Source organism: Diadema antillarum, unplaced genomic scaffold (assembly GCF_040938485.1).
Source record: "Diadema antillarum isolate AM-2024a unplaced genomic scaffold, OU_Dant_1.0 seq00001941_RagTag, whole genome shotgun sequence".
NCBI classification, from domain to species: domain Eukaryota; kingdom Metazoa; phylum Echinodermata; class Echinoidea; order Diadematoida; family Diadematidae; genus Diadema; species Diadema antillarum.
This window is the reverse complement of record NW_027272601.1, coordinates 13,408-27,303: the sequence shown is the minus strand read 5'-3', so window position 1 is coordinate 27,303 and position 13,896 is coordinate 13,408. Positions and strand designations below refer to the sequence as shown.

Genomic DNA, 13,896 nt, shown 5'->3' with positions numbered 1-13,896 from the left:
GTGGCTGGAATAATGATGGATGTATGGAGATTTCAGTCCAAATAGATTTGAAAAATTTCCAGTCCCACCCCCCGCCAATCATGTAGCAACATTACAGACCAATCAAAGTATCTAACGCAAAATACAAATCGTAACTCCCCAACAAATAGATATTCACCCTAAACACCATAGAAATAAGATAATGAATGAAACGTTTCCTTGCCCCTGGCAAACAGGGACCACTTGAATATTAAGAAAAAAACAACAATAAAAGAATAAAGAAGAATAAAAAATAACAAAAAAAATCCTTCACAAAGTTCAAAAGAAAAAAAAAATCCTTGTAATGGACCTGATATTGCATTTAAGCCCTATAAGAAAATGTTGGACTAAGTGTAAGTGGCGGTTGAATGAAGTTTTGCATTTGGGCGGGTATTATCATATTTGAATTTGGTCTTTAAATGTGCAAAGACGGTATTGGTATATAAAAAAATAAAAGGATCAAAGAGAGAAACTCTTTGTATTTCTCCATGGTAATTCTAAAATGGGTGAGTGGCAGGTGGGTATAGGAGTGCCTTGGAAAGCATAAGACGAGGCGATTTAAGCAGGAAAGGGATTCGGCGCAAGATATTCACAGGTTAAACCTATTAACTGACTTTAAGTCTTGTGTGGCGTTGAAAGAAAGTAGAATTGCGACCGATTGCAAATATCTGATTTTATCCCATGCAACTCATGGACATACGAAACTAATGTTGAAGATGATTTACTTGTAATGATACTGACGATAACATAATATCAATACAACCACTACTACTACATGTTGTGTACTTCTACTACTAAAGCCAATTATGAAAATGATATGATGAAAAAATACAGTGCACTCCCGTCATAATGACGTCCTCGGGACCGGCAATTTTCTTTCGTTATATCGAAATGTCGTTTTAGCCGAACAGTATAGTGTACAAAGATATATATGATGATAATTCTAGTACCTCGATTTTGATTTCGTTGTAACGAGAATTTAGTTATGATCACATTCGTAATCATTGCATTGCTACCCACATTGTATTACTGGATAGTGTATAGAAGTGTTCGTCAAGTTTCGTTGGTCGGCAGTTAGAATTATAAACAGTCCACCTTTATTCCATATCCTTATACCAAAAGCTTACTTTCTTCCATTAATGCACGAAATGATGAATCAATTTCTTTGGGAACAGAATCAGAAGCACCCATACCACCACGATACAAAGGTTAAGAGATACTGATATTTGTGTGTAACACACGACCCAAGAATGCGAGTTTGCGAAAAAAAAGCCACAAGTTATAATTTAAGTGTGTGTGTGTCTGCATGCCACTGTGCGTGTGCATCTGTGTGTGTATATATGCGCGTGTGTGAATCTTAATTTTTCTCTCTTTGAGTCTCCTACTCCCTGTCTTTCTCTATCTGAGAAAGAGAAATCGTGAGACAAGTATTAGTGTGTGTGTATGTATGTGTGTGGCAGATTGTGTGCTTTGACACTAGTGACCTGTTCAACCGTAGCCCACGCAGGTAATCTGAAATCTAACCCTGAATTCTGGTTTTTGAACAAGAATGCGATTTCTTTCTTCCAGTCCGCCCTCGTCATCAAGACCCGTTTGATGTGGGCTCGTCAAACTCCTGTACACCGAAGCGCAAAGGGAAAAGATCTCGGTGTTGATATGAATGGCTGCGTAGAGAAGAAATTGAATTCGAGTCTCCGTTCTTGATCGACGGAGCATATAGAGCCCCCCCCCCCCCCCGTTTTTCTTCCTTTGTCGCTTCGCCTCAGATCAAACACAAAAAGTCGACGCTCAGTTCTCTCCATTCGCACCTATAAGCCGCAAAGAAACAGTTGAGCCTAGCCTTTTTGTTTTGGTAGTCGACACACTGGGAGCAATTATACTCGATTTTCGTGGATTTACCGAAAGAATCCGTATAGTGCCCTTTCCTACTAAGGAGGTACTAAGTGCACCTAAGTGCTTATTTGGACGCTGTATTGTCAAATGAAGAGGTTTCTGTTTCGATACTTACTGCGGACATAGCGATACAGTTGTACAACTACAATCATAGAGCACGCGCCCTCAAAAGGACCAAAAATAGGTGACTGTTTACTGTGCCGAATGCAGTATAAAAGTCAGCCGCGCTCTTTTGAAAGGAGAACTGTCATGACCTTGCCATAGTCCGTCAGTGGAGGGACCAAATCGTATACCTTCTGAGAGGGTATATACATGGAACCACCACTCCCATGTATGGAATCTCCCCAACTTTCAACTCTCGAATTCACTCGCGTAAGTATGTTCGTGAACGGTGGGTCTCGTGTGGTGGAAAAGGAGCCAGTGTTATTGTGTGATGGTACCTAGTCTTCATACGTACATGAGAGTGCATTATCGTAATCTCCATTCATGGAGGGCTTTTGAGATCAATAGTCCTTTGATGGGCTACGTTTTATGTCTCCTTCTCAGACCAGACCGCACGTGACTTCTCATGCTGGGAAACGTTCTATATGCTATTTCTGTATCGATACATTGTGTGTACGTGTTGATATGTGGTTTCGGTGTTTCCAACGCAGGTTCGAATTTTGCTATGGTAAAGTGAAGAATTATAAGTGAATGATAGACTGGTTTAGGGACATCATCAATATCACCTGCGAAATTTGTGGATCATGGCTGAGAGGGAATCAGTTACACTGCCCTATGCATCGATCCCTCTGCCAGTCATGCGAATACATTATGTACGAGGATCGTGCTATGTATGGTAAAACGTATAATAGAAATTTCTACAATGGTCCAACGTGAAGTGCTGAATATTGTATGGAATGTATGAACAACCCAGTTATTTTCTCTCTTACACAGTGACAACGTAAAAGAATAATGTTACGAATATACTCCGCGATGCGTGGTGTTAAAAACACAACTAGAATTACACTGTGTAGTCGTGCATCAACATTTGGTATATAGACAGAACCCCATTTTTAAAGTAATTTGATCGTATTCGCTGCGTGGATCCAGTGAGATTTCGTTTCACCTCCTTGGTGGACCGTACCTGAACAGTGATATTGATTTGTCACCAATACAGGCTCTCAAAGAATTGAATCCACCATTTCAAAGAAAGAAAGGGCCTACATTTTTGCCAAAATATTGAATAGCATTTCAGTGGAACGCGAAGGTATGTGCTTTACAGGTTTCGACAAACCGCAGGAATTCGTGTTTTGTTTCTTGCCTATTTTTTTTTTTCACCTTTTTATGCAGACCCGGGAACAGCTACAATAGAGCAACCTTGGTGTACTATAGTATCCCACTCCCTGTCAAATTTGTTTTGTTTACCGTAATACTTTTTTCATACACATTTGACTTCCCAAGCAAAGTTATATTAATTATTTGTATAAATATCAATTGCAATTGATGCAATATTGTGTCCAGACATAAGCTGATACTTTATGGTGTTGACGATGATGATTTACACACTAAAGTTGATAATCGCATTTGGGTGACTGATGATTGAAGGCAGTACTTTTGGTTTCAACGATGAACCCCATGCACACCGCCCCTCCATATACCTGGTCTTTTCTATACCACCCCATTAAAGGACAAGTCCACCTTCGTGTACACGTGGATTGAATGAATGCAGCAATATTAGTTGAATACATCAGTGAGAGTTTGACAATCCGTTAAAAAGTTATACATTTTTGAAGTTTCTGCTCAGTCACGGCTGAAAGAGAAGACTACCATAGCTTATGATGTCACATGCGTACAACAACATAAGGAAGATAAAAAGAGAATTTCACAAAACTTTATTTTTTTATTAAAGTGCACGTTTCTTTGACTTGTTACTGGTGTATGTAAAGGGTAATATTATTCCCCTTGCCTTCGGAAAGAAAGAAGTCGAGTGTTCCTTTGTTATGCAAGAAAAGAGAAAATATGTTGAATTTTCTTTATACTTTCTTCATAACGTTGTACATCACAAGCTATAGTAGTCTTCTCATCCAGTCAAGACTGAGCAGAAACTTCAAAATTCATAGCTTTTGAACGGATTGTCCGATTTTCCTCAAACTTTCACTGATGTGTTCTACAAATATTGCTGAACTCACTAAACTCACCTGTCTATTGAGGTGAGCTTGTCCTTTAACTCCGTCATGACGATTAGCAACCAGTTTGATCTCAGTCCCGTTGACAGTTTAATATGGTGATCTTGAGAGGCTTAATAGTGCTGGATGATTCCGATAACCCCCTCCCCCCTCCTATGACAGGTAGCAAGCTGTGATCCAACTCTATTTCTATCAAGTCTCACGAACAGACAAATATTTCATCTATGCTAGACATATCAAACATGCATGGTATACACAAAGTAGATTATGTGTATATATATATATATATATATATATATATATATATATATATATATCATTATATGTGTATATGCACGTATAATTTATATTCCTATATATTTGCTATGCAAGTTCATTTCTTCTCTCCTTCTCTCTCTCTCTCTAAATGCCTGTATATCTTGTCCCTCTGTATACCGATGAACACCATTCTCCTCAGACCTCGTATGCACTTTAAGCAAATTATCATAACAGACTAGTACCGCGGTGTTTGGGAGAAAAGTAAATGCAGTGGAATGTCTGTAAGTACCTGCCTATATACTTTACGTGTCAAAGGAAATAGATCTTGTTGATCGCATGAAAGGTGACTGACTTGGAAGGTTGTAACGCGTTATTCTTCTCTTGTCGATATGAAGGTGCGCAGCGGAACCGCATTTTCACCCGGCGAACGTGGAGGTGATGACAATGAAATACTGTAGCAGTCAGTCACACCCATCGAACAAATGGTGTGCTCACCCTATGCATGCTTGACTTTTTCTCATGCACACTTTAGTGCACAGTGGTGCCTTCCCATCGACGTGCGGTAGACTTTAGGCCGACACGCGTGTAACAGCAAAGTGTCGACTCTATTGTGGAGAGGTTACAATGGCGAGGGAATTATTTTTCGAGTGTCTTGCACAATCTCTGCCTATATTTTCGTGTCCTTTAGTCGATAGTGGCAACAAAGTTGTTTTTCTTGCCACCAGACTGGAGAGAAAGGGCGACCAGGTATTATTGATGGACAGTGTCAGTTTTTTTTTCCACAGACGTCAGTGTGTGCTGGGCAGTTTGTGCCAATGTGGATTCAAGAATTTGAACGCCCCCCCCCCTTCCAGAAGGAAAAAATTAAAAGATTTTGTTGTATCCTTACAATGATTGCAATTGTGCTGTATTGATAACTACACCATACTACTTCTATGTATTGAAAGCTAACGAGTGTTGATTTAAAGTTCTGATAAATATACCAGTAATAACATGATTATTTTAAAGGCAATTTCTTGTTATTACATGTAGATTTATATGACAACTGCTTCCTTGCACACAAATGCAGATAAGTATGAACATGTTTGTTTTGCCGAAGAGATCTTCTTGTTTGAGAGGTATGTCTTGTCAGCCCGATTCATTTGAAGTGAACCGCATATTATATTACGATATTATCCGTCAAAAATATGTATTTAATATTTTAGTGTTCACTGTATCTCAACAGGTAACAGAACTGATTGACATCACGCGCGGCAAGAATCTGCCACGCCCCCTTATCCTCGCCGACGCACCCTGGGAGTCATCATGCATCGAGTGATAATGCGCAGTGGAAAGCACACACTTCAGCAGCCTTAAAAAATGGCGCCGCTTTTGTCTTAAAGGGAAGGTAAACCCAAAGAGCAATGTGGATTGAGTGAAAGCAGCAACATTAGTAGAACGCATCAGTGAAAGTTTGAGGAAAATTGGACAATCGATGCAAAAGTTATGAATTTTTAAAGTTTTGGTGTTGGAACCGCTGGATTAGGAGACTACTAGAGGATATGACGTATGAGTGGACAACAATACAAAGAAAATATAAAGGAAATTCAACAAAAATTCACTTTTCTAGAATTATGAAAGAGCAATGGACCAACCGCTTTCAGAAAGCAGGGGGAATAATTGCTACCCTTAACATAATGTCAATATCAAGTTGATGGAATTTGTAATTTTCATGAAAAATGGATTTTTGTAGAATTTTCTTTATATTTTCTTGGTATTGTTGTCCACTCAGACGTCATAACCTCTAGTAGTCTCCTCGTCCAGCGGTTCCAACACCAAAACTTTAAAAATTCATAACTTTTGCATCGATTGTCCGATTTTCTTCAAACTTTCACTGATGTGTTCTACTAATGTTGCTGCTTTCACTCAATCTACATTGCTCTTGGGGTTTATCTTCCCTTTAATCGTGGCAAGGTCAGACCATCGTTGGTGTTGTTGTTGTTATTGTTGTCTATGTTGTTTTTGGAACAAAATAATTACTTTGCGTTTGTGTATTTGGTAGAATGTAAAAGCTCTCCCAATCAAAGGGACAGCATAATGGTTGTTGTTGTTGTTGTTGTTGTTGTTGTTCATTTTCCATCTGTGAAGATGGCTGGATAGCCCATATTCAGCTACACTAAGCTGGTCTTCCATGGGGTCCAGTTGGATGTGGGGTGGGACCACTTCACCGGGTTAGACACCCTGCTCTTTTCGATGAATGAATGAAGCGGGATCTTTTACGTGCATGAGCTGTGACTCTCTCATACACGGGACCTCCATTTTATGTCCTATCCGAGGGACAGAGTGTTTTGCCTCTTGCTAGAGGGGACGGTGTGTTTACACACAACATTGCTCAGTCCAGACTCGGGTTCGAACCCGGGCCGCGTGATCGTGAGGCAGACGCGCTACCGACTGAGCCAACTCACCGCCCTGACTCTACTAAGAGAGAAACTTGTAGAGAAACTTGTAGAGAAACTTGTAGAGAAACTTGTAGAGAAACTCTTAGTAGAGAAACTCTACTAAGAGAGAAACAGCTGTTAACTTAACGCACATCAAGCAAAGAGTCTGTTCACGGTTTAGGAGATCAACTCCCATTGACGCAGTAAATACTTACATTCAAAGATACTCTCAAATGTAAGACGTCACCAGATAATTCTCTCACGCTATACCAATTGCAAACTTGTTAACAAAAGAGACTTATAAGTCGTGTTCAACATAAATCTCAGTCCAGTTTGGATGGGTTGTGTTTCAGAGATTTTTAACCACGAGACTTGATTGTGAGCGAAATTTAATAGTTAGTGGCGACAGTTTTGAATCAATACAGATCTGCAAATTCTGCAAGAGTGCATTGCTTGCGTTATGTTCTGGTCGTAAAATGTAAGGACCAAATATCTAAGAATATCGGAGGAAATGAAACTGACTACACATTTAATTTACGAACTAGCTACTTGACACAAAGAATGATATGCAAGCACATACGAAAGTCATACGTCCATCTTTTTAAGGAAGAGGCTGACGTTGTCAAACGCAATATGTGCCAAATGAAGACACACATTTTAGCCGCAAATGATAGATCATTGTAAAGTGTTCCTTGAGCGCTGTTTAAAATATGAAATACCATCAAACAATAATCAGCATTTCAGTTGAACAAATGCGATCAATGTCGTTACTTAACAAGACTAGTATCGATGTGCTAGTGTAATATAGTGATCTGCTCAGTACTGAGGCATCTGACGCAAAATATTAATACTTTGATGAAAACATTCCTTCTAACTTATAATTCTGAAAGCTACTAGTTTTAAAGGTATCGTTAAGTCTGATATCAACGTAAATCAATAAAGGTACTCTGATCTTTATTTCAGGAAACTATCTGTCCCACGCATTGAAGATGGCCGAGAAACCGAGAGAGGCGCAAGGGCGGTGGACGCGGGGAAACGATCGTTCGCGACGCGATGAGATCCGTTACCACCCACCCAGTAACAGCGGCTCGTCGGCGGTCGTCTACCGCCAGAAGAAACCCGGCAGTGGTCGACGGAAGAAGGTGAAGAAGCGATGGAGTGTGCGACCAGACGTCAGCCTGGTCGTGGTGCCCCGGAAGAAGCAATGTCAGATGATCTGTTCAGTCGTGATGATCCTCCTGGGCGGATTCTTGACCCTTGCTGGACTGATAGTACTTGTCATCCTGGCACACATATCCAAGATCGTGTGGGGCGTCGGTATAGGTGTGCTGGTGCTAGGAGTCATAGTGCTCGTAGTAGGTTTGGTATACCTTCTGTGCGTTTGCTGTTTCAAGACGTCGACGAAATATAAAGAGTACATGGCGGAGTTTAGGGGCGGGGATGTGTGCGAGATCGGTGCCGTAGCAGACGACACGCCGGGCGGTGGGTCGACAGTCACGTCAGACACAACTTTACAAACCCGCGTCGGCACTAACTCCGCCTCAGCGGGCGGGGACACTGGTGACGTAGACTTCAGCCGGCCGGAGGAGGGGCCTTCTACAACGTACGTCACGGCCAACGAAGATACGCCCACAGTCTCGAAGGGAGGAGACGCGAGCCCCGATTGGCATACGCCGATGGGCTATCGACCACTGAGAGTCAACACAATCACATATTTCAGTGCAAACGCGGACACTAGCCCCTCCCACGAAGAAGAAACTTCTGGATACGTTGCCGATCAGCGGAGCGGTTTGCTCGGCGGCAATCCTGCCATGGCGATGTCGGAATCGGAAGATTCTGAGAGATGGAAAGACGACTTCGCCCAGCTAGAAGAGGCCCTCCAAGAAATGATCAGGAAGTAAGCTAGATAGGAATTTAAGTTATCGTGTGCAATTAGGACAATTCATGTATAAACTCACCAACCATTCTCTCCCCCTTGTGTTTGATTCCGTGCTTTTAAAGAATGAAACTGTTCATGCATATCCAACCCGTCAATCCCATGAATATCATTTGCCTTTGACTAGGACGGTTTTTGCAAAATCTTTATTCTCCTTTTCTGGACCAAAATTCTGGAATTCTCTGGATAATAATATGATAGAAGCTTTAAGTTTTTATACATTTTCTTTAAAGTTAAAGAATCATCTAAAAACTTCGTACGCAGCATAATTCATTTTTCTCTTTTAACTTTTGATTTTCAAAGTTGTTGTTGCTTCGTTATTCTCACTACTCTTTCTTCATCAGCGAGCCCGTGCTTCTGTGCCTCCAGTGCCATGGTTATGACCCACCATTTTCCTCTCCTCTCCCCTCCTCCCCCCTTGTCCACCTCGGACTTACTACCTTCTTCACTACTATATCTTTCTATCCTCTCATCAATTTTTATGCCTCCGCAAATGAAGTGGCCGGAGGCATTATGTTTTCGGGTCGTCCGTCCGTCCGTACGTACGTCCGTCCGTCCGTCCGTACGTCCGTCCCGTTTTGTTTTTGTCGATATCTCAAGAACCGTGAGGTGGTTTTGCATCAAACTTGGTATGAGGTTATATCCTGAGGGGATAATACTTTGATTGGATTTTAGGGTCACGGGGTCAAAGGTCAAAGGTCACGGGTTATTTTGTGAAAAAAAGGTTGAAATTTTTTTTCCATATCTCGCAAATGGTTCAAGGTATCTTCATGGAACTTAGTATATATGCATGTGCCGATGGGCAGTGATTATCTAGGGAAGTTGGGGGGTCATGGGTCAAAGGTCAAGGTCAACTCCTCAAAATATCACTGCTTTCCTTATATTTATGCAATGCCTGAAGGATTTTTTTAAACTTGATGTATGCATGTATAACCCAATATATATTCTGTGGGAAGTTTCTTGCCAAAAGGTCAAAGGTCAAAAGGTCAAAGGTCAAGTGAAAGTGCTAAATTGCACTTTTTCCTCCATATCTCAAAAGTAACTCAAGGTATTATCATGAAACTTATTTATTTATGCATGTTCTACCTAACAGTGATTCTCTTTGGAACTGTGAGGTCAAAGGTTAAAGGCCAGGATTAGATAATACTATTTTACCATTTGATACTGAAATTATACTTTTTCTCAATACCTTGAAAATTACTCAATGCATAAACTTATGAAAGGGTCAAAAGTCAAGTAAAAATCATCATATCCCCCAAATACCTGGCTGCACTCTGACGTTTTAATCATTCATCCAATTGAACCTAGTTCTAGGAAAGTGAACATTCAGCACATTTGTGGCAAGCCTGTCATTTTAATATTTTGCCAATTGTGTGAAACTTTCATCACACATTGTCAAGACATTGTACTATAGACCTATTAGGAGAACCATGCATTATGGCAGAGGCATACACCAGTCGCCGTAGCGACATTTCCAGTTTTCCTTACAAGAGAGCCGCCATGTGTTTGTTAATGTGCGTCCGTATGTGTGCATGTATTACTCTGTCTGTCTTTTTTTTTTTTTGCTACCGCTTAGGGAAATTTGTTGTTGTTGTTGTTTTTTGCAATTTTTTTTTCTCTATGAGGGGACTGCATTCTACAAGCTCTGCTTTTTAGCAGTCCCCTCCATTTCCAACAATATTGTTTATGCATTTACCACAGGGACGTAACAGTTATTTGTATCTCTGTTGATAATTTACCTATATATTTTTCTTACAATGTTATTCTGTTCATCGCATTGTGGTACTGATTTCATGACGTCTGTGTATATGAGCGTTTCTTTGTATTTCTTATTTGTTTGTTGGAAGTGAAATAAAATCAAGAATGAAGCATTCTCAGTGATAGCTGATATAATAGGGCAACCCAAATTGTTGACTTTGGATTGGTATTATTAACATTTCTACGGAAGTTGGAGTCCGTTGCTGGCTTTTTTTTTCAAACATTGGTTAATGCTGTTGAAACTGATTGACAAATTGGTTAATGCTGTTTTTGGTATGATGGGTGTATTGTGTAATCTTTGTTCCTTATTCACGCGTAAGGATAAGAAAGAAGATCAATTAAATAAAAAATATGTTCTAAATTAATGCAATTGATCATGTTGTTATTACGTCATCAACGGCGAAAATTGTATATACATGGTACAATTTGTTCAGAACATTTCATAGTCTTATAAAACTATAAATACAAATACCACTTCAAGTCATATCAAATTCATTCACAAAATGTATGTATAATATATATTACGCATATTATCATAACATAACCTCAAAATAAGTGGTAATTTGGTCAAGAATAGATCTTGAATCACTTACCACTGTGTGACTTTGCAATATGCTTTATGAGTCTGTGAATGAATATGAAATGACTTGCAGTAAGCTGATACTGTTTAGATCTGTTATACTAAATTTGTCATGTAAAATCATGATGATTACTGTGTGAATGTATATTATGGCTCTCCATATGCATCTATTATCTGTGGATATGGACAAATTTTATTTGCTAGTACCATATGTCTATCACATCGATATATTGGCAAACCCAAGTTGGCTGAAAGCTGTAGAAAATAAATGACTGGAGAGTCTAGTGCAGTAGCACCTATCTGCGTCTTCCGCCTAGCCATGCTGCTGCTACCTGAGAGTTGTTAAGTACACCGACTTCTTTTATTCAGGCTTTCAACGCTGTCGATTTATTTCCATTTCAGCAAATCTGACGATCAAGAGATCATGCGAGTAATGGAACAGCGACCACCGATGGATACTTCCACGCCGGTGACTAGCGCTCAGCGAACATTCAATGTCCCCATCTCGGTCCAGGGTTCGCGGACACACGTGGCGACCCCGCCCAACCCGACTCCGCCTTCCTACGATCACGTGATCAAAAACTACCGCTCCTACTCCCGCTCTACTTCACCCACTCGCCTCGGTGGGCCGGACTATTAGTATACATCACCCGTTGCCTGGAAACCTGTGAAAGCAGCACATGGCTGCCTTGTGTTACTTGAACGAATTATGTGTAAATTTTAGGTTTTCTTGTGATGAGGACTTTACTTTTTTCTTCTGGTGCCCTGATCTGGGCTGGCATCGTACTGTCTTATGCCTCCTATATTCTTGGAAGATTTATTCATCTTTTTTCCTTATCTTTAGGAGCAATTTCTCTCGTAGACTGCTTAACCATAATTTACTAAGATCATCTCAACTAATAAACATGCTACATTGACTATGTTGCGCTGTATTCACGATATTGGCCACTATGTGACTGACATCTTTTTTTTATTTAGTACTTTTTGTGAAGGAAAGCAAGTGCTTAATTAGTAAATAATGACATTTGTATTTATTTCCCGCTCAGTTTAAGAGTGACAGCCTTCTATAAACAATTCTACGCAATTACCTTGTGATCATGGTGGGCGCTTTCCTAGGTCTTTGTGGAATTCTAGCTATCGCCAATGACGTAAAAAACTCCTGCGCACGCTGAAGAGCTCTGTCACAGGTGCACTGTGGGATTCCTCGGTCCCTTGTTCGCTTCCGGTTGTCTCACGCGAGTTGCAGTTCCCATACGATTCAATGGAGTTCTTTGTCTGCTTTTCCGTTGTTAGCCTTTTTTTCTTGGCTATAATTCAGCTTAAAAGAGTTGAAAGTGACTAAGCTTTACTGATTTGCGGTCACTAGAGTCATGGTTCACTACTGCAAGGCTTCAATGTGCTGGTCACATGATGGAAAGCGAAGAAATCTTCATGTAAAGACAGAGCGTAATGTAAGTGCGTATGTGCAGTCAAAACCGTGGCAAGTTTGTCCCGTGAGCTATCCCATAATACATCTAAAACGCTGTTCTGCGCACGGCACCTACGTATTGACGATACCCTCAATTAAGAATGTCATATGTGAACTGACATTGCCACTTCCAAACATTTATTACTGTATTAACGTTAAACAAAAGTATAAAATTGCACCTAAAATGTTTTGAGGTTATTAATCATCCTTGAAAAACTTATCGCCGTTTTAAACAAATGCATTAGGCCTATAGGCTAACGTGAGGCCCCAAGTATGATATGGTGTCAATTTGATCGCAAACCGCATAGTTTACAAGAATATTAGAAAATAGATTAATCATTGCGCAATCGATTTGCAGCACTGTGAAATGACGTAGAAAGTACTTTTTTGCCTTTTTTTAAGCTATCGTCCATTGTTTGACTCACATTTGGTCACACTGGACATCGATACGAGAGCATAACAATAATATGTTTAGACTTTCATTTCTGTAAACATTTTGCTACTTTAAAGGGCATATATGTATTCAATGTTTAGAAAGTATATTTTCGGATGAATAACCTTAAAAAAAAAGATTTCAAGGGCAATCTGGAGCTGCACACTAGTAGATCTACTTTTTAGCAGCGGAATTTTACTTCGAGACACAATGAATGAGACATTTTCTACACACTGCTGACATCTTGCAGACTCTTGAAATTCAAATAAATTCTATGAGAACGTTGTATTCGTTGGGTGTACCATGCAGTGGCCATGTTGAGGTACATGAGGTATAAACTAACACCGATATGGATGTGTGGGACACGCAAGCATTCCTGTTTTAACGTTACTCATGCTATTACAAAGTCATAACGATGACAGTGATAGAAGGAACAGTTATTATGGGCTTTAATATATCATAGGCTAGTCAATAGTGGAACAAAAAGTTACTTACTTTCATATCAAGATATGTTCTTTGGAACAAAATTGGAACAATCAACCAAATCCCCCAAACATGCTGATTGTTTTGGCATTTCCAATCATTATGAAATGCGTATATTGAGATCTTTATTTCGCTGCAAACTTTATAATTTCTACTTACATTGACGAGCTTAAACCGCACTATTCCATGATTGTGTGCGCTAAACCACAGATTTGGTCGAGATGTTCAGTCGTGACTGAATCCAGTCCATCTTTGTGAATATCAGGTTCAACTCTTTGAAATATTTTTCCTTCTTATTTCCGTGGTGACATGTTATATGACAGCGGTGACTTGCCAGCTTTTATATGTGCTTTATTAGAAATTTTCTAGCTGAATTGTTGTTGAAAAGACGTACTCCATAGGTGTCTATAAACGTCAACGTGATCAAAACCTGAATCGCGTTCTGTTTTAGAGCATCAGCATTTTGCGTGAAATTGATTTTGCT

At 39.9% G+C, this 13,896-nt stretch overlaps 1 protein-coding gene across 1 annotated transcript; it reads left to right on the top strand.

Annotated features, from left to right (window-relative positions):
* Positions 1-7,743: 7,743 nt before the first annotated feature.
* On the top strand, positions 7,744-11,817 carry LOC139713279 (uncharacterized). The gene is made up of 2 exons (XM_071625023.1): positions 7,744-8,651; positions 11,431-11,817. Exons 1-2 carry the CDS (start codon positions 7,744-7,746, stop codon positions 11,666-11,668), a joined length of 1,146 nt encoding a protein of 381 aa, XP_071481124.1. The 3' UTR covers positions 11,669-11,817.
* Positions 11,818-13,896: the final 2,079 nt, after the last annotated feature.